The 23,696-nt window shown below is 33.2% G+C and overlaps 1 protein-coding gene across 4 annotated transcripts in view; it reads left to right on the top strand.

Annotated features, from left to right (window-relative positions):
• Window positions 1-23,696, top strand: part of Atm (ATM serine/threonine kinase) — a 114,423-nt gene that overhangs the window by 30,104 nt on the left and 60,623 nt on the right. For 3 of the 4 annotated variants that reach the window (XM_010610638.3, XM_010610637.3, XM_010610640.3), the window contains exons 14-29: window positions 1,315-1,440; window positions 2,983-3,108; window positions 4,004-4,093; window positions 5,798-5,969; window positions 6,306-6,505; window positions 9,087-9,169; window positions 9,262-9,417; window positions 10,157-10,232; window positions 10,353-10,483; window positions 13,121-13,241; window positions 14,946-15,119; window positions 16,250-16,419; window positions 17,824-18,070; window positions 21,007-21,122; window positions 22,432-22,558; window positions 23,136-23,335. In XM_010610638.3, the coding sequence (XP_010608940.1) occupies window positions 1,315-1,440; window positions 2,983-3,108; window positions 4,004-4,093; window positions 5,798-5,969; window positions 6,306-6,505; window positions 9,087-9,169; window positions 9,262-9,417; window positions 10,157-10,232; window positions 10,353-10,483; window positions 13,121-13,241; window positions 14,946-15,119; window positions 16,250-16,419; window positions 17,824-18,070; window positions 21,007-21,122; window positions 22,432-22,558; window positions 23,136-23,335 (2,315 nt within the window). The remainder of the gene's footprint in view (window positions 1-1,314; window positions 1,441-2,982; window positions 3,109-4,003; window positions 4,094-5,797; window positions 5,970-6,305; window positions 6,506-9,086; window positions 9,170-9,261; window positions 9,418-10,156; window positions 10,233-10,352; window positions 10,484-13,120; window positions 13,242-14,945; window positions 15,120-16,249; window positions 16,420-17,823; window positions 18,071-21,006; window positions 21,123-22,431; window positions 22,559-23,135; window positions 23,336-23,696) is intronic. The other variant, XM_010610639.3, reaches the window with a different exon arrangement.

Here is a 23,696-nt window from a genome sequence, read left to right on the forward strand (position 1 = left end):
CACATTGTCCACATGTTAAAATACTTGGTAAAACCTTTCTTCTGTAATCTCACTGTATTTTTCTTCTTTTCATTTTCATTTTCTTAATATTTCAGTTTCGTAATGGCATGTAGTATCCCTTTATACCATATATATTTATGTATGTTTTGTATACAAGTATCTCTTAAACTATATCATAATCTCTTTAAACAGGATATTATTTTTATTAATTTTTGTATCTTTTGCAATGTTTTGTTACATGGTGAGAATAAAATCAATAGCCAGAAAAAATAAGCTAAAGAAACAAGAAACATTCTGCATGTTCACCCTGTCTTACTATTAACTACTGATATTTTTCTGTATTATAATTGTGTCTACTCTCATTACAAAAAAACTTAGTTTTCTGTATTTTCCCCTAGAATGTCATCTCCTACAATATTGGAACAAAAAAAAAATCTGAAAATCTTCTCTTATTATGATTTTTTTAGAAAGGATGTCTCTGTAGTTCAGGGTCTCACTATGTAGCATAGGCTGGCCTCGAACTCTCAGTAGTTCTCCTGTCTCAACCTCCCAAGTGCTATGGGATTACATAGGTTCACCACCACGCCTAGTTTGAAAATCTTGTTTCTCTGTGTAATCTTTGTAGTTTCTTATATAATTCTATAAAATTGCCTGAATGCTTGCTTGCTTGCTTGCCTTCGCTTGGGAAATCCTAATTTATTTATTTATTTATATTTTATTTTTTCGGAATGCTTTCTGCTAGAGTTAAAAAAGCTGAATAGGTCAAGATTCTTTTCCTTTAGAAGCTCAAAATACCATTTTTAGGGTTTATATGGTTGTAATTTCTATGTGTGTTCAAAGAGTTACATTTACTTGCCTGTCAAGTTTTTCTTTTATACCTCCCTCAGATACTTGAATCTGTGGATGTATTACACTACCACCTTAACAGGAGATAACCTAGTTAGCTATTTAGAGATGGCATTTGTTATTTTTTTGAGAATCCTAAGTCTACAGTAATGTTTTTGATATTTTAAGTGATTTTCAGAAAATTCCGTCTTCAGCTCAACTGAATTTGTGTTTAACATGTACTGTATATGAAACTTGTTAACAGAAGATGATTTCAGAATACTCAGAATTATTAATGAAATATACATTTTTAAAATTTGTGGATTAATACTACAAATTCAGAAACTTTTGTCCAGTGTTCAAATCTTATGGTGGTTGTTCTTGGCTGATGTTATTATCTGGTTATAATAAACTGAAAAGGAAGCATATAAATCAGAATTATTCCAGAAAGCAAAGGTAGGACAATTTATTTGTGTTTTTTTTTTTAAGGTTACAAATTCAGAAACCCTTGTCCAGTGTTCGATTCTTTTGGTGGGTGTCCTTGGCTGCTATTGTTATGTGGGTATAATAACTGAAGAGGAAGCATATAAATCAGAATTATTCCAGAAAGCAAAGGTAGGATAATTTATTTGTGGTTCTTTTTTTTAAGATTACAAATTCAGAAACCCTTGTCCAAAGTTTGATTCTTTTGGTGGATGTTCTTGGCTGGTATTGTTATGTGGGTATAATAATTGAGGAGGAAACATACAAGTCAGAATTATTCCAGAAAGAAATTATAGTACAGTTTGTGTTAATTAAGTTATAGATAAATTTGATTGAAAATGTAGCTATGAATTTAGCTCAGTGGTTCTGCCACCTGCCTCACAAGTGCAAGGTCCCAAGTTAGACCCCTGATACCAAACAAAATTGATTGAAATGTATCTCTGGGAAATTGGTTGCATGAAACAAAAATTGATATTTTAAGCTTTCTTAATCCAAATATCTGAAATCAAAAATGCTTAGAAACATTAACTCTTTAAGTGCCAGGTGATACCTCAGGGAAAAATTCCATATTTGACCTCATATGACAGGTCATAGTAAAAAATGCAGACACAACACAGGTGTACAAAATTACCTTTAGGTGTAGGGAAAATGGAAAGGGTAGGGGAAAAATAATAAGAGAAAAGAAAAAAATATGACAAAATGAAAAAATGGAAATAGTGTTTGTAAATGGGGAGGGGAGGAGAAGGTGAAGGGAGGGCACAGACAAAGGGAAAAAAATGAGAACCAAGACCTGTCATGTAAAGGTACAAGATCCCAATAATGAATGTAATTGTACTGTATACCTTAAATGTACCAATAAACTCAATTAAAAAAAATTATTACTAAAAAACCCCAAAATTACCTTTAGGCCACGTGTAGAAAATATATGAAAAATGAATTTTGTATTTAGATTTGGGTCCCATCTTACTGCTCGCTTCAGCAACACGTATACTAGATTTGGTTCCCATCTCTCTGATAACTCATTATGTATATGTAACTATCCTCAAATCGGAAAAAAAAATTTGAAATCCGAAACATTTCTGGTCCCAGTCATTTTTGGATAAGAGATACTCAACATGCATAAGTTAACTCTTTCTCTTTCATTTATGCAGTTTGAGAAGGAATGATACTATCTATGTGTCTTAAGATTTGAAGTTATTATAAACTAACTATAAATGTAGTAAATGAAATAATTTCATTTTAAAATTTGGTATCAGTATCATTGATTTTTACCTATACTTTTAGAAAAGTTTTACCTGTGATTTATTAAAAGGAATTCTTTTTTTTCCTTCCATTAAATTTATTGGTACATTTTAGGTATACAATAAAGTTGCATTCATCATTAATGTTTTATACCTTTATATGATGTATCTTAGTATTAAAAGGAATTGTTAAGTATATTTATCCAGTTGATTCTAAACTTGAAATTTTTTCATCTCTTGGTACCAATGTCTATAGTGTGATTTACAATGAGAACAAGGTATAAGATTTGTCATTTTTTTGTTCATAATTTCTAAGTTTATTGCATGATTATGAACAATTTCTAAAAGTACTTTGGTTCTTAAGTGAAATTTTAAATAGCAATACTAAACTGATTTTAACTGGAATTTGTATTTTTTTTCCTCTTCTAAATAGTCTTTAATGCAATGTGCAGGAGAGAGTATCTCTCTGTTTAAAAATAAAACAGATGAGGAATCTAGAATTGGGTCACTGAGAAATATGATGTGTCTATGTACAAGTTGCTTTTGTAACTGTAGCAAGGTAAGATTTTCTTATTTGGTGTAGTATAGTCTTCATAGGGTAGATTATTTGTCGGTGGTGGTATTTTTGTCCATTTATAAGTTTATTAATTTAAATTAAATGATACATAAACTGGGCATGGTGTTCCATACCTGTAATCCCAGACCTTGAAACTCCAAGGCAGGAGGATTGCCACACGTTCAAGGCCAGCTTGGGCTACACAATGAGTTCAAAGCCAGGCTGAACTACCTAGTGAGACTTTGTCTCAAAAAAAATAATAAAACAGTGATAAATAAGGTTACTATTGTATGTAATCATTGTTTTGATTTGGAGCTGGCTTGTGGGGTAGCAGAACCAGGCTGGAGGGTTAATAATTGGAAATATTTTTGAAAGCTGACATTAAGTATATGGGCATGTGTCAATATTATCAGTATGTATTTTTGGTTTTGTAATGAATTTCGTGGATTTTTGTATATATGCTAAGGAGAGAAATGAAAGAGTAAACTTTAGCTGGGCGTGGTGGCACACACCTGTAATTCCAGCACTTGGGAGGCTGAGGCAGGAGGATCACTGTGAGTTCAAGACCAGCCTGGGCTACATAGTGAGTTCCAGGTCAGTCTCAACTACATAATGAGACCCTGTCTCAACCCCCCCCCCAAAAAAAAAGAAAGAAAGAAAGAGTAAACTCTAACCTACACTTATTGATTACTTAAATTTAAAATAAATAGGTTGTGCTTTAATGTTTTCTAAGTCCAATGAAAGACTTTTACTCTAGTAGTTATTACTCTTAAGAAAAGAGGTTAGTGTTTACCAAAAAACATGTACTGGCCTTCTTTATTTACATTGCATTCTAGACAGAGAAAATATTGTAGTCAAGAATAATTGTTGCTTGGTTCTTTGTTTCTCTTAACTACAGCAAAATCCAAATAAGATTACATCTGGCTTTTTCCTACGATTGTTAACATCAAAGCTGATGAATGACATTGCAGATATTTGTAAAAGTTTGGTAAGTGTGCTCCCTCTTTTATTATTATATTTCGTTGATTTTTAGTATCAAAGTTTTGAAAAAGATCTCTTAATTAAGAATGCATTTCAGAGCTGGGCATGATGGCACACACCTGTAATCCCAGCACTAGGGAGGCTGAGGCAGGAGGTTCTCTGTGAGTTCGAGATCAGCCTGGGCTAGTCTCAACTACATAGTGAGACCCTGTCTCAAAAAAAAAAAAAGAATGCATTTCAGAATAATAGTGTCTTATATTTCTATAAATATGGGAAACAAATGAAGTTATTTGGTTTAGGGGGAATATATTTGACTGCTTCTTAATATCAATACCACCAGGCTTTTAGTTTCTCAGTAAAAAAGAAGACTAAAAGATTGGATAATCATCAAGGTGTATCTAGTCATATGCCACACTATATTAAAATTCAGAATAATAATTCTTTAAAAAATAAGCTAAAAACTTGCCAGATCATTAGCTGTGGTATTTCCTTTTTTATACAAATGGACTTATACCACACATGCTTTGCTGTGTGAAATAGTGCCTCGCATACATTATAGGTAATTAAATATCTATTGAATGAAAAAAAAAACCTCTTAAATTTCATGACAAATCTTGGTCATTTTTCCTTGTCACTGTATGTATTTTATAAGCTATTAACTGCTGTATTTTGTCTAGCAGTGTGTGGCACTCTACTATGTGATAATAGTATATACACATAGTACATAAAAAAAAGTATACAACAAGAAAAGAGAAACTTGTCTCAGTAAATTTGCTATTAAAATATTTATCATCAGGAGATTAATAAAAGTTACCTTTGGCCTCTACAGTTACAAGAGGTACTCAAAGCAATGTGTTCATTAGCTTCCAGACATTTATTAGTACAGTGTACTACTGGAGTGTGTATACATTATTTTTGGTGGTCTCTGGGTGTGGGTTTATGTGGGTATGTGTGTGTCTTTCTCTATGCCCATCTTCTCTTAATTAATATTAGTGGCTGTTTTTTGTTATAAAGCATTCAGCTATACAGATATTCTATTTTATTTTGTCTACTTATAAGTTTGTATGACAGATATAGAACAAAGTCTGGGGATTTAGCTCAGTGGTTCCGCTGCCTGCCTTGCAAGTTCAAGGACCCGAGTTCACTCCCACGTACCAAAAAAAAAGGCTCTTACAAACCAATAAAAGGCTGTTTAATAGACAGAAAAAAAAAGATGTAGGATAATGTCAAGTAAGGGAGTTGATTGTTCAAAAAGAATTAAATTTTACATTTAGTTTAGTTCACTTCAGTTTAGTTTAATTTAAGACATGGTGTTGCTGTTTTGCTCAGGCTGGTTTCAATCGATTTTCCCGCCTCAGCATCCCAAGTAGCGTGTGCCACCTCACTTGGCTTGAATTTTACTTTTTGATGGATATTGTCATTGTCTTCCAAAATTGTCACAATGGTTTATTTTTCTCATACCTTTCTCAATAAGTTTTGGGTATTATAAAATTCTTATAGTTTTATATATTTATGGGGTACAAAGTAAGTTATGATTTTTCAATACATTATGGGGTGATTGTAAGACAACATAAGAAATTATTTTTTAAAGTTGTGTGTTATTTAGATACATTTATAGCTTATATGCATTTGCCTATGAATTAGGAAAATGTTAACTATAGCATGTTTCTGAAAGAAGCCAGCTTGAAAAGATCTTTGTTTCTCTTTAAAGGCATCCTTTATCAAAAATCCATTTGACTATGGGGAAGTAGAATCAGTGGAAGATGATACTAATGAAAATCTAAACGATGTGAATGAGTCATCATCTATGAATTTATTTCATGATAACCCTTCTAGTAGTGCAAATGATGCAAATGATCCTGCAGAGAACCAAAGTACCATTGGTAAATACATATTTACTACTTGGGATTTCTTTAACCACTCCATAATAATTTAGCATTATAGGAAACTGAATTGACATCCATTTTATGCTAAATTTTTTGTTTTACCTTAGTATATGCTATAAGGATCGTTCTGTATATTCTTTTAAGTTTCTGAATTTAATTAAATGTATTAGTTTTCTATTTTATTATCCATGAGAGGAATTTACAGTGAAGGAAAAAACTACTACACGCTCAACTATCTGGACCACAGAAAACAAGAAAGATGTTCAAGTTTATATTCAGTGTATGTCTCTTGTACCTTTCTCTTATCATTAAGAAGTGCTTTTATCTTTTTAGGTTCTATGAATCCTTTAGCAGAGGAGTATCTGTCAAAGCAAGATCTACTTCTTTTAGACATGCTCAAGTTCTTGTGTATGTGTGTAACTACCTCTCAGACTAAGTACGTGTCATTTAGAGCTGCTGATATTCGGAGAAAATTGTTAATGTTAATTGATTCTAGCACACTAGATCTTACTAAATCCCTCCACTTACACATGGTAAGTAAAGTGAAATGAGGAAGCTCTTTGATTCTATCTGGTGTTGCTGTCTAAATATAATGGTCTGACATGTAAGAATCACATAGTGCCTTTGAATCAGAATGCAAATTACTTTCTTGAGAAATGAATCTGAGAGACTATCTGTAAAATATACTTTTTCTTTTCCTTCTCTTGGTTTCTTCTTTTGAAGTTATGTCCTCAGCCTCAGGTGGGCTACTGAAGCAGGCCTCAAAGGCCTAGGTTCAAATAGTCTTCCAAGTAACAGATTATAGACACATTCCACCACACAGGCCTACCCTTTACTTTTTCTCTGAATGTTCTGTGAAAAATATTTAAGTAAATAATAAAGCATTAAAACTTGGGTGAATTTTGGATAGATTTAGTCCTATTAAGTATAATTTTTTTTCTCATTGAGATTATTAGTACTTTTTAATTATACAGTACAGTTACATTTATCATAGGGATCTTGTACCCTTACATGACAGATCTTGGTTCTCCCTATTAAGTATAATTATTACAAAGTACTATACACTAGTCCAGGAAATGTAGATCTTGACTGTAAAAACAATATATAACATTGTGATTAAAGTCTGAATCTTGCCTTTTCTCAGTGCTACTGATAAATATCTGTAATTCCATTTCATCACCACCTGGTTTATTTCTATCTGTCCAGGTTTTTTTGTCCCTTTTCTGGAGGAAATACAAGCAAACAGACAAACCAACCCCGGCTTCTCATGTGGATTTATTTATTTCCTTAGTAGTCTTATATCAAACTAATCTCCTGACTGGGTAGGCCAACTCCTTGACCCAAGTCCTGATTCAACAACTGAATAGAGCCCCTGTGAATAACACAACTGGCAAATACATAATTATGGCAAATACAGATTGAGTGCCTCATGGAACCCTTGGTCATGTTCCTGGCCTTGGTGACAAGGTGTATAATCCTGTAACTCTAGCAAACAAGATTTAGACCTGGCACATAACTCTGGTCAAATTCATCCTTAATGAGAGGTGATCGCCCTTTCTGGAAACCTTGATGCTTAAAGTTGCTTCAAGATACTCAATTAAATCACATGATTCATTAAATATTAAAAGGGATCATTTAATTTTGTTAATATCTGAGAAGGAGTAAGAATTTTTTTGGGGGATACTAGGGATTGAACTCGGGACCTTGCACTTGCAAAGCACGTGGCAGAACACTGAGCTAAACCCATGGTCCAAGCAATATTTTTATACGTAGGGTAAAATGCCTTAGGATTTATCAGTGTAGCTGGAAAATTGTCAGCTCTTGAAAACTGATTGCCTAGTTATAACTACCATTAAAACTAGTATTTGCTGCATAGCCCTTTGTATCTGTAGTATCACAGCCTTGTAAGGTGGCTAGATAAGATAGGTTAGGATGTTTGAGTACTTCCCTGCTTGTTACTGGAGACCCCCTGCAGTTTGTCTCTAGTACCATGCCCAGTATATGACACAAGCCTTGAGAAAAACAAAACAAAACAAAAACTAAAAGAACTAGGAAAGCAAGCAGAGTGCTAGGGCAACCAGTGCCTGTACGACAAACAGAGGCGCTGGCCAGACCAAACACTGACTTTTATTGACAATCAACTGGGGTAAAGGCAAGCTACATGCAGTTTTTAAGGAAATTAATGTAAACAAGCCTCATAAAAAACAAGACAGAGCATTCCTGAATTAGGAACAGCATACACAAAATATATGGTTGTAATTAGAATAGTCTCTTTCTATTAAAGTTTTAGTTGTGGGAATGGAATTTGGTACAAGTTACTCTGACCTTAGCACATAGGCTTCAGCTGGACTTCTTTCTCAAAACAAGCCAGTTGTGGGGTTAACTCTTCACAGCTTAATTTGGGCATAATTGATATTATAGTCCTCTGCACCCATGATTATCTTTGCTTTGCAAAAGCTAGTAGAATAATTTTTAACAATTAGTCTGTAATATCCAAGTGTTATCTTGGGAGGATAGGAACATAATGTATTTATTGAATTCTCATAATAAAGCCTGAACCTTTTTGCTTATCCTTGCAGTTTTCTGGCGAGATGTTATTTCCCCATTTTAAGAGTACAAAGGTCCCAGATGATATAATTGCAGGTTTTTAAACCGCACAAAGCTATTTTTCTGGAGATGTTTTTATTGTAAAAATTAATGGGACTTACTGTGATATTTCCATATATGCATACATCGTGTATTTGAATTTAGCTGTGTTTGACATCAAAGGCCTTTTTTATATGTCCTTTTAAAGGGCCAGGGATTTAGCTCAGTGATGCTGCTGCCTGCCTTGCAAGTGCAGGGTCCCAAGTTCAATCCCTGGTACCCCCACAAAAAATTTTTACAACTCTGTGTGCCTTTGTGTAAGTAGGAGTTTATATTTATGTATACATGTACATGCTTTTAAAGTAAATAATCCTTTTTTTTTTTTTTTTTTTTCTTTTTTTGGTACCGGGGATTGAACTCAGGTCCTTGCACTTGCAAGGCAGGCCACCAAACTGCTGAGCTAAATCCCTGGCCCTAAAGTAAATAATCTTAAAAAAGGCTGATTTTTTTTTTGTCTCATCATTTTAGTACTTAGTGCTTTTAAAGGAGCTACCTGGAGAACAGTATCCTTTGCCAGTGGAAGATGTTGTAGAACTTCTGAAACCACTGTCGTAAGACATTACAACTATGTTATTTTTACTTTAAAATTATAAACTAACTGATATATTCTGTCTGCTAAGCTTATAAACTTTTTCCACCACAGCAGTGTGTGTTCTTTATATCGCCGTGACCAAGATGTTTGTAAAACAATTTTAAAGCATGTCCTTCATATAGTGACAAACCTAGCTCAAGACAATATAGATACAGAGAATACAAAAGAGGCGCAAGGGCAGTTCCTTACAGTGATTGGAGCATTTTGGTAGGTACAATCTGTTTTGCAGAGTTCTTAATTTTCTTTTTGTAACTCTGTATAGAAGCGACTTCTTTTGATTCTCCTATGCAACTATGTGTATCTTTTAACAATAGCAGAATGTAATTTAGGTTTTCCTCCTTAATTGCATGAAAAACATTTTTTTTAAGGCTTGGATCTCTAAATTGTTTATGATATTTAAGTCATTTAATAGTTTAACATGTATGATGAATAGAGAAGGTTACAATAAGCTGAAATTTGTTCATGTTCCCAAAGTGAATCAAGAGCCCTTGTTACTGTTTATTTCATACATATTGTCACAGTCTGGGATAATACCATGAAATTTATAGAAGTGCACACATGTGTAATTTAGAGCCCTCATGTTATTTGATTGTTATGTATTTCTAAATCAATATAAAACCTGCTTTTGAAATCTGTGATACAACAAAATTTAAAAAATACTTTCATTGTAATGCAGCTAGCTGAAATACAATAGCCCCAAATAGGGGCATAATTCTTTAAAACAAGCAATATACATTAAAAATTGAATTCCTTTTAAAACTAATGTCTGTTAGCTTAAATTTTGGGGAAGTGAAGAATAGTGATGTGTTCCACATAATGAGAATTAATTTAGCAGAGAAAGAAATATTAAAAGCAATCTGAATAATAACCTTAATATCTAGTAATTTTTCTGACTGGGTTCTTATTGAAGTGATTATTTGACTTGGAAAAATTTACTTGATTTCAGGCATCTAACAAAGGAGAGGAAATGCACATTTTCTGTAAGAATGGCAATAGTAAGATGCCTTAAAACTCTGCTTGAGGTGAGTTACTCCATATTACTAGTTGGGTCTCCGTTCAAATTTTAAAGCAATCTTTATATCTCTTAATAAGTGATTTTTCCTCTTTATTTCATATTTAATTCAGTTATTCTTTTCCCATAGGCTGATCCTTATTCAAAATGGGCTATTCTTAATGTAATGGGAGAAGGCTTTCCAGTAAATGAAGTATTTCCACAATTTCTTGCCGATGATAATCACCACGTGCGCATGTTAACTGCAGGATCAATTAATAGGTAATGGGAAAGGTTTTCATGAAGTGTTTGAAATACTGAAGATAGCAGTGCAATGTCTAGCACAGTTATACCTCATTAGTTGTGATATTACCAGTAACATTGAGCATATTATTTGGTGTGCATAGCATTTATATTTTTTCTTAATTCTGAGTTTTATGTTAACTATTTTCTTCATTTTATCAGTGAAAACTGGCTTGAAGAGGTAAAGTAACTTGCTTTGTGCCAAAAAAACTAATAAGACATTAACGAGAGAGGTGTGTTACGTATAGAAAATTGGACATTACCATAATTTTATGTGAATTTACAAAATGATAGTTAACACATGGTGCTAATTATATTTTCTTAGATAAAGAACATATATTTCTTATATTTCTTAGTTAAGCTCTGGAATAATTCAGTTGTCGATCTGTTTTATGTTTGAGTACTAGAGTTAATGAATTATTAATTTAAGGACTATATGTTTATTAAGTTATCAAATTAATTTTAAAATCGCTGAATAAAACTCAGGTGTAGTGGCATCAGCACCAAGAGAGGCTGATGCAAGGGGATCATAAGATCAAGTTCTCCCGAGGCAACTTAGTGAGACTCTGTCTCAAAACAGGAAAACAAAAAAAGGGCAGGGATGCAGCTTAATGGTAGAGTACCTCTGGGTTTGATCCCAGTATTGCAAAATAGTAACAACAACAAAACCTCTAATTTCAGCCTGCTTCTAAATTCACCCACCTTTACTTTCACTGAATACAGCACCTCCCTACTTTACTTTTCTTGTAACATTTCCCATGACTTGATGTATTTAACAAATTTTCCTTGTCCACCCGGATCTAAGCTCCTGAAAGGCACTGGTTTGTATCTTCTGTTCATTAGTGTATTGTTAGCCCCTAAAATGATATTATGGCAGTGGTGTGTGTGATAATTGAAGATGGTAGGTAAAATAAATCAGTGTATTTGAAAAATAAATTATATACTGCTTTAAAAACATCAAAGCTTGGGTCCAGGGATTTAGCTCGGTGGTACTGTCACCTGCCTTGCAAGCATGAGGTCCTGAGTTCAATCCCTGGTACCAAAAAAAACCCAAAAAAACATCAAAGCTGAAAATCATTTGAATAATTTTATTATTCAGAAGTAAGGTAAGTGATCAATAATAGATCACCACAGAGTACTTGTCCTAGCAGTCACGTAAATAAATAAAAGTATTAGAACTAATGTGTCCAGAATTTAAATATACTGATAGCCTATTTCCTTGAACCAGATTGTGCCTTAATTTCTCAGGTTTAGAATTTTTATATATCTTTTTTTTGGGTACTGGGAACCAAACTCAGGGCCTTACACTTGCCAGGCAGGCATTATACTGCTGAGCTACATCCCTGGCCCTGGTTTGGAAATTTAAAAAATAAGTCTTTATTGCATTGTCAAAGTTGCCAGTAAGTGTGTATAGTAGTTGAAATCCTTGCTGAATTTTACAGATAGAAGATGATACATGCTAGAGTTAAAGATCTGTTATATAGGATCATTAATTGAATGTAATAAAGCAATTTAATGGTGGCCTGGGGAAAAATATCTTAAGATTCAAAAACTTAAAATCAAGAATGACTTGAAAGTAGAATTTGTTGATTTTTGGCCTTTCACTTGTTACATATTTTAATGTTGTACTATTTTAAGAGAGGCTAGCAAAACTGGAGGAATTAGAGGAATGCTAAAAATTATAAAACTTTTTGTTTCTTTTTTGGTACTGGGGATTGAACTCGGGATCTTGCACTTGTGAGGCAGGCGGTGGAACCACTGAGCTAAATCCCCAGCCCTAAGAATTATAAGTTTTGATTGGCTAAAAGGTATAAATGAAAAATTTGAAAATTATCTTAAATATGTAGGTATTATGAAAAAAGACGCTGATCATTTTTTCTCCATCACATAAAGTTTAAATGGAGTGTCAAGGCATTAAGACACCCATTTTTGAGCCGGGCGTGGTAGCACATGCCTGTAATTCCAGCACTCAGGAGGCTGAGGCAGGAGGATCGCTGTGAGTTCGAGACCAGCCTGGGCTACATAGTGAGTTCCAGGTCAGTCTCAACTACATAGTGAGACCCTGTCTCAAAAAAACAAAAAACAAAAATAAAAACAAAAAGACACCCATTTTTTGGAGTGGTTTAAATAGAAGTCTTTGGACAAGAGGAAAATGATCTTTTCTGGCAGTTGGAGTGCAGTGTTATTCGAATTTGGGCAGTATTTAAAAGATCTTTTGAAATTGGTAGGTGGAGGCAGGAGAATGTAAGTGAAGGCCAACCTGGGCAACTTATACTTATCTCAAAAATTTGTTTTCAAACTAAAAAGAACCGGCTGGGGATGTAGTGGTACAGTGCTTGCCTAGCATGCTTGAGGCTCTGGGTTCCATCATTAGTACTATAATAAACAAACAAGACCCTCTTCACTAATAGGACAAAACTAATTATACATTCAATGTTAATACTAAGTGGATGATCTGAAACTATTAAAATGGACTTAGGTTTTATCAGTTTTTGAAGAAAGAGCTAGTATATATGACTCAGTGGCTTAATTTTGTCTGTAATATGTTTTGAAAAGTAGGGTTTGAATAAAAAACTATCACTTTGTCTTTTCTTTTTCTTTCTTCTTCTTTTTAAGATTATTCCAGCATATGAAACAAGGAGACTCTTCCATGTTGTTGAAAGCACTTCCTTTGAAACTTCAACAAACAGCTTTTGAAAATGCATACTTGAAAGCTTGGGAAGGAATGAAAGAAGTGGTAATTTTAGTAGCGCATGTTTGCTATTATCACACACTTTCTACACATATCCTATATGTTGCTTTAGCAAGTTTGTCATAAGAGTTTTTACTCAGTATTTTATGATATAAAGCTACTGTAAAGCAGTGATATGAATTGAATGTAATTGCTGTGTTTATAGGTCAGATGGATCAAATAATAGCAATTTCTTTTGGTTAAGCTTACCTGTAATATCTTTTCTTTTTGGTACTTGGGATCGAATTCAGGCCCTTGCACTGGTGAGGCAGGCAGCAGAACCATTGAGCCAAATCCCCAGTCCTTTATAATATCTTCAGGAAAATCAATTTAACTAAGTTTTAATATGGGTTTAAATGACATTCTTTTAAATATAAGAAATGTTTTTAAGATTTTAAAGTTGCAAAAATTGTCTTAGCATTTGGATATATTTATTTTTGCTCTTATTCCTAAAAATGACTTGAAGTGATTAAATGACTATCAAATCTGTGGTATAGACAGTTGTATGAAAGAATGTGAATTCAGAACAGGATCTCAATAGATAGGAAAGTGTAAGTAAAAATCAGATTTCATAGAAAATAATAATATATTATGCATTTTAAATTAGCCCATCATCTTCAAAAAGGGAAACACTGACATGACAACAGTTCATTTAGGAAGAGACCTAAATTTTGCAGCTTCAGATCACAATATGAATCAGTATTGTGACATAGTTATCAATAAAAATTTCTCTTATACTTCATTTATAGAAGCATATTGTCATGAATAAAATTGAAAAAAGGACTTGGATATTCCATACTTTTTAAAGGGTACCTCCTTTTTTTTAACCCTTTTAAAAGGCCAGTAAAATGTTAGGTTTGGCTCTGAGTAAAAATGCATTTTTTTTCCTGGGGGTCAAATTAGAGGACTTTCTGCATGCTAGGAAAATACTCTACTACTAACTTTAAAAAAAAAGCATGAGGGCCTTCCCTTGTATCAAAAGACAGAACCAGGTTCAGTGAGTAGCAGATTCTCAAATTGCAAAGAGAAATTTATATCAAATATAACCAGTAAAAAAAAAAAATGTAGATTCCTGCTGAGACCCTGTAGTGAGTGATCACTAAACTAGTAACTTATGTTATTTTATCCAGTTGGACGATTTTGTTTTCCCTTTTAATAACATAGATGACAGTGTTTTTAAAAGAATAGACAGCTAGCCAGGTGTAGTGGCTCATACCTGTAATCCCAACACTCGGGAGGCAGAGGCAGGAGGCTTGCTGAGAGTTCAGCCTGAGGTACATAATGAATTCAGGGCCAGCTTGAACTATAAAGTAAGACCCTGTCTCAAAAAACAAATAAACAAAAAGAATAGACAGCTATGCATTAAGCTATGTTAATGATAAAAGTCATCTTAGAAATTAAACGTTTTTGAAGAGAGCTTTTAATATCTTACCCTCTTTTTGCCATTTCTTTCCTTTTTACATCCAGTTACATTTCACTGAAAGGCTTTTTTCTTTGGCAGTTCTTCCCATAAGACCTCATAAAGAGAACATATTTTCTCCATCATTATAGATTTTTAAATTCTTCTCAGGCTTCTTAGTATGTGTGCTGCCGAAGCAAGCACATTCACAGGCTTCTTAGATATTGTCATGGAATACTTTAATTTTAGCCTGAATGATTCATTTGTAATGTTTAAATTTTTGCACTATTGCTTTTGTATTTCTTTTGAAGTCACATGATGCTGAGAATCCTGAACTTTTGGATGAGACTTATAATAGAAAATCCGTTTTCCTGATGATGATAGCTGTGGTTTTATACTCTAGTCCTATTTGTGAAAAACAAGCCTTGTTTGCCTTGTGCAAATCTGTGAAAGAGAATGGATTAGATCCTCACCTTGTGAAAAAGGTACATGTGGATATATATTTTCTGTTATATTCTTCCTTAGATAACTTACTGGTTTTCCTGGTTTGGGGATTGAAACCAGGATCTTGCACATGGTAGGTGGAACCACTGAGCTAAATCCCTGGCCCTAAAGCTAAATTTTTTAAGTGGCACTTATTTAAAACTTGGAAATAATTTCATTTTTAGGTTGGGAATACAGGAAAATAGTTTAATAACTGTTTAAGTGGTAAATTTAATTATATGCATTGTCGTTTCTTACATCCACCTTGAGAATTTCACAGGGCATTCATTTATGAACTAACAAAGGCAAATGACACAGACCAAGTGCTCTGGAGTAACATTTATTGAGGGGAACATGGAGGCAAGAGCAATTTTAATTGTTTTTGCCTCATAGGTTCTGGGTAACACATGGGGTCTACAAGGCTAGTAGTCAAATTTTAGGATTCTGGGCATTTAGGTCACATCATTGGGAAAGAAAGACTAGGTCCAAGCTTTGCAATCACGTTAGCCCAGTATTAGAGAATGTGGCTCCCTTTCCTGTTCTACCATCTTGGAAATTATGGTTTGGTATTTTCCAGGCCTTTCTGTTGCATTGTTGTAGAATTTTATGTGAGAAAATATGAGCTGACATGTAATTTAACATTCTACAATATGGTTTCCATGGAGCATTATAGTAGGCTAACCTGTAGGTAATCATTCTACACTCTGGTAATCAGTCTGTTATAAGGTAATACAAGTTAACTTTAAAGCTTTCGCTGTTAAGTTTTTAAAAAATATACTATTATTCTGTCTAACTAATATATGTCATATGTAACACTTGAATATTGTAAAATTTGAATTTAAGATTAAGAAGAACAATTTTGTCTTAGTCTTTCATTTGAGATAGAGATATAGCAGATGTTGGAAATTATATTTTTATGTTTTTATTCATATAACATTTATTAATGGTTTGTTGTGTGCCAGATACTATGCTAATTATATTAAATACACTTTTATTTTCACTTTTACTTTTCCTATCATTGATGAAGTCAAATTATAGAAAACTTAAATGAATACTTCAACGTCCTATTGTGACAAATAATACAAATGTAAATGAAATTTTCATTAGAGCATCAGCTTTTTATATTGTGCAGGTTTTAAAGAAAGTTTCTGAAACTTTTGGATGTAAACATTTAGAAGACTTCATGGCTTCTCATTTAGATTACCTGGTTTCAGAATGGCTAAATCTTCAAGATACTGCATACGGCTTATCTTCTTTTCCTTTTATTTTATTAAATTGCTCAAATGTTGAGGATTTTTATAGGTAAGTTTATACATGCCACATGAGAAATATGTTTAAAGTTAGGTCTTTTGCAGTCCCCCCTGACCCCAGCAATACTTTCCCCACCCCAGACTCAGTGGGAAGCACATGGTATATGTAAGAAGCAAGACAGCTTATTTGAGTGAGACTGTATTGAAGGCTATCACTAGTCTTAGGATCTGATCCTTGGTGTGCCAGTAATCAGCTGTGTAACTTTGAGCGAGCTATGTAAATTTTGTCTGAGCATAGGGTCTTTGATATGTTAAGTAAAGAAATTACACAAGGAGATTGTAGGGTCCCATTCAGCTTTAATATTTGATGTTAGATTTCCTTTCCACTGGAAAAAAAATGATAAATTACAAAGTGGCTAATTTTCTGCTTTCATTTTCTTTTTTTCTTTTTTGCTGCTTGACAATATATTTATATTAGATTTAGAAGTTTATTGTAAAATAATTGATTTTGCTAACTCCCTCTCAGAATTTTGAGAAGAGACTTGAAATAACTGAAGAGTAATGTTTATGCATCAGGATTATTGAACGCATCTGCTGTTTGTTGAGTCTGTTCTGTGCTAGAAACTTTGCTAGGCATTTTACATGTAGTTTATTATGGGTGAGTTTCAAATATTTATAGAGCTTTCAGCATTTTTATAGATAAGGAGTTGTAGATAGTTGCCTTTAAAAAGGATATTCAGACAGACCAGATGTGGTGACATATGCTTGTGGTGGCATATGCTTGCAATCCCAGCACTTGGAAGACTAAAACAGAAGGATCTTGAGTGAGGTCAGCCTGAACTACATAGCAACATCTTGTCTCAAAAACAAAAAAAATCTGAGCTGGGCGTGGTGGTGCACGCCTGTAATCCCAGCACTCGGGAGGCTGAGGCAGGAGGATCGCTGTGAGTTCGAGACCAGCCTGGGCTACATAGTGAGTTCCGGGACAATCTCAACTACATAGTGAGACCCTGTCTCAAAAAAACAAAAACAACAACAACAACAAAAAAATCAGAATTGAATTTAACAGTCATTATTATTTATTCCTTTTGGCAGCAACAGTGTTTATATTTGTTCTTTGTATTTATGAATAGCTTTTATATTTCATTTTATAATAATTTTGTATTAAGTTGATTATGCATAAGAAATAAATAAAAATTGAGGTCTCTCCTCTCCTTTTAATTGGACAGTTAAGGCAAGATAGTCCAAGCTTTGAGTTTTTTTAAGTGTGATTATATTTGAATTTACTTAACTTTATTTCTCCATTTATAAAATAAAAGTAAGAGTGCTTACTGATTAAAGTGATGCTCTAATTTTGAATAGGTTAATCACTTATTTAATAGTTACATTATAAAATTTTACTTTGAAAATGTATATATATAATATAACCTATATTTTAATTGTTTTATATCTTTAGATCTTATTATAAGGTTTTGATTCCACATTTGGTGATTAGAAGTTATTTTGATGACGTGAAGTCTATTGCTAATCAGATTCAAGAAGATTGGAAAAGGCTTCTAATAGGCTGTTTTCCAAAGATTCTTGTAAATATTCTTCCTTATTTTGCATATGAGGGCACTGCAGACAGTAGGATGGCACAGCAAAGAGTGACTGCTACCGAGGTCTATGATATGCTTAAAGGTGAAAACCTATTGGGAAAACAGGTATTGCTCAACTTTTATCTATCTTTTATTCCCTACTTGATCTGAGATATAAGCATTAAATTTAAAAACTTAATCCATCACACATAAATTTAGCCTGTGATCGTTATTTAGCTAGTATGTGAATTTATGTGGTAATGTTATTAATAACAAATAACAATGAAAAGAAACTTAATAAAGAACACTTTGGTTGATTCTGCCTTTTAAACATTTACTTTAATTGCCAGTACTGCATGAGTGTAAGCTGGCTGATAAATTCAAGTAAAACTACAGTATATGGAAATGTTTCTTTGTACGTTCTCTTCATTTGCACTAAGTTTTTTATGTTTCAGTGAGAGTATCGTCCTGAATAACACACCCCCACACTCCCACTCATGTGGATTAAACCCATGGAGTATTGAGATACCTTCCCAGCACACTACTACTATCCCCTTTTTTAATTTTATTTTGAAACACAGTGTTACTAAGTTGTCCAGGCTGGCTTCAAACATGGGATCCTCTTACCTTAGCCTCTGAAGTAGCTCGGATTAAAGGCCCATACTGTTCCACTGACTTTTTTTTTTCCAGACACTTAACTTTCTACCTTGTAGTTTACTTTTGAATTAAGTATTCATTATTTATTTCATTCTTCTCCACTAAAATACAAGTATTATAAAGGTAAAGATTTTTTTCTGATATATCCCACCCACCTAGTATATATTAATGTCTTATTATTTGTTAAAAAGGAGTTAAGTAAAGATGGATTTGACAGACTTTTGTAATAATTTATATATTTGAAAGTTACTTAACACAACTTATATTAAAACATTAATTTTTTCAAGGTAAAATTTTTGATTACTCCTTGTTTGAGATATAAGCAATGACTAAATATGCTTGATTAATAATAAAATTACATTTGGATGAACTCAAATACTTTTAGCTTTCTTATTTATGTATTTTGAATGAGGAAATGAAACAAGTTCCTTAGCTGCTTAGCTAGACCCATTCAAGTGAAACTGGTTGTAAGTTCTTAGTCTGGAGGCAGATGGTGAGCAGGGAGCAGTTTTCCCAAAAGACATTTGGGATAGAATGTTGGTGCTTCGGAGATACGGAATTTAAGAAAGACACTTTGCCTCTACCCTATTCCACTGAACATTCCAGCTTTTATTTGAAAATACCCCTAGTCTTACTTTTTTAATGTGCAAAAATCAAAAGGATAGCCAATTTTAGAGTAGGGTAGGGTTAGGAGGAAGAAGCTTGTAATATAGGAATAAAGAGAAGCAAAAATTAAATAAATAATTTCTTAGCTTCTTCATTAAAGGCATAAGTTAAATTTTTGCTAATTAAGTTAATTATATATATACTTTGAAAATTTGAGGCATCTTTCATTATAACATTAATTTTTATTGTAAAATTTTTATTTTTTTATTTAGAACGTAAATAAGGAATAACTAATGAAACAAGTAGTTATGACTTACTTTTGTGTCTCATGTATGCATTTTGTCTGAATCTTCTAGATGCTTTTTTGATATGGGTGCTAGTGCAATTATTACCAGTTTCTGTCTGCTAAAACTCAGTTGTGAATACCTACAGTGTTACAGTTTATAAGATTGCTTAACTCTATTAAATCATAAAGCTTGTGCCTTTTCTAGATATTGTAAATCAGGCTTTTAAAAAATCATATGGAGGGCCAGAGATTTAGCTCAGTGGTTCCACCACCTGCCTCGCAAGTGGAAGGTCCTGAGTTCAATCTCCAGTACCAAAAAAAAAAAAAGAAAGAAAGAAATCATATGGAGCTAGTGAAGTTGTATGATGTGTAAGGGAACTCAAATAATTATTCCTCTGATAATAAGAGTCAGCAAGTTTTTCTTTACGTAATCCAGATATACTTTAGTGTAAGGCTGGATTTTAAGAGTTGAAGCTATAGAGATAATGACATGGATAACTGATGTGTAAGCCTAAGGGAGAGTCTAGTCTCCTTATATTAAGTTTCTTTCTTGTAACTTTCTAAAATATTTTGTTACTAAGAGGTGTGTTATTAGATGTGTATTCCTCAAGTAAAGTAGCCACTTGCTTTTTAGTTTAGAGCACTATACTTCCTTATTCTCATCCACTGAGTGAGATCTAGTATAGCAGACTATTTCTATTTAGAGCATCTATGCCATTTGTGAAGGAACCTGTAGCAGTAAGTAGGTTGAAGAAAAGCGAACTTCTGTAGGCGAGGAGTTTAGTCTACTATTGATGAAAGAGGATATTGGTAGTAGCTATCCTTAGAATTTAGGATATCACCCAAGTAGAGGTCTGAAGAGAGGTTGTTTTTTGGCGGCGGGGTACCGGGGATTGAACTCGGGTCCTTGTGCTTGCAAGGCAGGCCACCAAACCGCTGAGCTAAATCCCCGGCCCAGAGGTTTTTTTGTTTATTTGTTTGTTTGTTTGGTTTTTTTTGGTACTAGGGTTCGAACTTGGGTCCTTGCGCTTGTGAAGCAGGCACTGGAACCACTGAGCTAAATCCCCAGCACTGAAGAGAGGTCTTGCAAGGCACAAAGATTGTATTATTGCCAATCACTAGGAATTTTTACTATTAAAGCTTTTATAAGAGTTTTTAGATAAATGCAGATGAGAAGTAGTATATATGGATTAATAGCAAATTTGATTGTCAGCATTACCAATTTGAGGAATTTAATGCTGTATTTAATATCTTAGTCAAAATGATCTTTAAATTTAAAGAGTTGGATTAAGGAGGCTTTGGTATGATTTGCCTACTTTCTTTACAGCCTAAAGGTTTGCATAGAACAAAAAAGTAGAGTTAGCTACGTATCTTGCAGGTCTTGAACTATTTTTTTTTACCATTACTGAATAATTATGGATGTAAGGATATAATATAAGCCCTTTTCGCTCTTACAGATCTTGGATATAAATACATTAAATATTAAGTATATTTTTATATTCTCTCTTGGCAGATTGATCACTTATTCATTAGTAATTTACCAGAGATTGTGGTGGAGTTATTGATGACATTACATGAACCAGCAGATTTTGGTGCCAGCCAAAGCACTGACCTCTGTAACTTTTCTGGGTATGGACATTTTAAATTAGAAAAGTAACTGCAACTTTTCATATTCCTCAAGTAGTTTATTGGGTGATACCCTCAAATGTCTTTTTCAGTTTTTAGACATGTATTCTTTTTTAAAAATTTGTTTATTTAAAAGTAGCTATCACTGGGATGTGAATGTAGCTCATTGGTGCTGTGCCTGCCTGCATGCACAAGGTTCTGAGTTTGATTCAAGATACCAAAAACAAAAAATAGTCATCACTGACTTAATTTTCCATCTGTTTTATGGTATCCTCCCTATATAGAACTTGTTCTTTCTCATCAACCACTTGTTCATTGGCAAATCCAGTAATCTCTTCAGTCTTTCTGTAACATTTGAGCATTGTGTCTTTTTTCTTTTTTTCCTGAAGTGTATTGTTCCTGGTTCTCCTCTTATCTATGACTTGACTTTCTTTATCATCTTTTCTTTATACTCTTTAGCTGCCAGAATTTTGCTCCTTTCCTGAACAGTTCAATTTGGATGCAAAACCTGCTTGGTTGTATATGAAAGATAGTTATTTTTTTCCAGCTTTATTGTAAGGTATTTGAAAATTTTTTTTCTTTTTTTAGTACCAGGGATAGAACTCGGGACCTTGCATTTGCAAGGCAGTCACAGTGCCACTGAGCTAAATCCCCACCCTCTATTTTTTTATATACCTAATTGTGCTAGGCATATAAAACAGAAATAACGTTTAACAAAGTGCTTTTGATATTTAATTTCATTCTCTCTAATATTGTGAAGCTAATAGAGTGCATGACTAAAAACTTTATTTTATTTATTTTGTAAGACTGAGGATTAAACTCAGGACGTGGGCTAGACAAGCACTGTAACACTAAGCTATATCCCCAGCCCATGCTGTTGTTTTTATAATACTGAGAGTTTTAATTCAGACTTGAGGTGAAGTAATAGTAAGGATCATTTGTGGAGCTGCCACTACAAAAGATTATTTATAAAGTCACTTAGGTAAATCATCTAAGTTATGGGGGTAAAAAGCATTTTATATGTTTTGATCAATATATGTGAGCTTTTCAGACATTTTAAATTTTATTAAAAGCACAATTCTTCAATAGAAAAAATAGTTTTATTTTATTGTACTGGGGATTGAACTCTGGCCCTTATGCTTGTGAGGCAGGCGGAGGAACCACTGAGCCAAATCCCTGGCCCAAAAAATAGTTTTAAAATATGGAGTTATTATCAGATTTTCATTTTGGAATTTCATTGGTCTGTTAATAAAACCAGTTTTTACCTGATAATTTTTGTCTTAAAAATAACTATATTTTTCTCTACTCTTAGAGATTTGGATCCTGCTCCTAATCCACCTTATTTTCCATCACATGTTATTAAGGCAACATTTGCCTATATCAGCAATTGCCATAAAACCAAGCGCAAAAGCATTTTAGAAATTCTTTCCAAAAGCCCTGTGAGTATACATTGCTAGTATAATAATTGGTAGCAGAATTTCTTTTTCATTTAGAAATCTGTATATATGTGTCCTAAGGAGAGAAAATTAAATGAAAAATTGTCTGAATGATTTTTTAAAACATTCGTAAGTTTACATATTATGTATTAGCACTAACATCAGGTACAAATGAGGCTGGAATTTTGTTTGTTTGTTTGTTTGCTTTTTTTTGGTACCGAGGATCGAACTCAGGTCCTTGTGCTTACAAGGCAGGCGCTGCAACCACTAAGCTAAATCCCCTGCCCGGGGCTGGAATTTTGTGACACTTCTGGTCATATATTCAGGGAATATACTTACTATTTCATAAGAACAATATTTGAGAGCTAAATAAATTGGAAAGACTTTTTTAAAGGTTATGATAGTAATTTTTTTCATGTAAATGTTGCATTTGATGTCAAATCCAAATCTAAATTCTGTTTAGTTACTTTAATTGTAAGATAGTGTGCTTGCTTCAGCAGCACATATATTATAAAATATTTTTAATATCTGAGTATATATGATTAAATAATTTTTTACCAAATATATGTTTATTTTCTAGGATTCCTATCAGAAAATTCTTCTAGCCATTTGTGAGCAAGCAGCTGAGACAAATAATGCTTATAAGAAGCACAGAATTCTCAAAATATATCATCTGTTTGTTAGTTTATTACTAAAGGATATAAAAAGTGGCTTGGGAGGAGCTTGGGCCTTTGTTCTTCGAGATGTTATTTATACTTTAATTCACTATATTAACCAAAGGTAGGTAATATATTGGATCAATACATATGCACTTTTCTACCCAGATGTTTTAATTGAAAATTATGTGCTTCTAAGAAGTAGATGCGAGTATTACTTCCTATTTAGCTGATACATAAAAATTACATCTGGTTATGATGTGTATTATTATGTTACTATACATATATATGATGTATAATGTTGAAATCAGGAAGCATATTCATCTCCTTAAATATTTTTTTGTGAGAACATTCAGAATTTTTCTTTCAGCTTTTTATTTGTAGTCACCCTATTGCAGTAGATCACTGGAACATTTTTCTCTTACCTAATTGCAATTTTGTACCCATTGATCAAGCTTTCTCCATTACTCTTCCTACTTTTCTCC

Source organism: Fukomys damarensis, unplaced genomic scaffold (genome assembly GCF_012274545.1).
Source record: "Fukomys damarensis isolate Sample0158 unplaced genomic scaffold, DMR_v1.0_HiC HiC_scaffold_16, whole genome shotgun sequence".
NCBI lineage: Eukaryota > Metazoa > Chordata > Mammalia > Rodentia > Bathyergidae > Fukomys > Fukomys damarensis.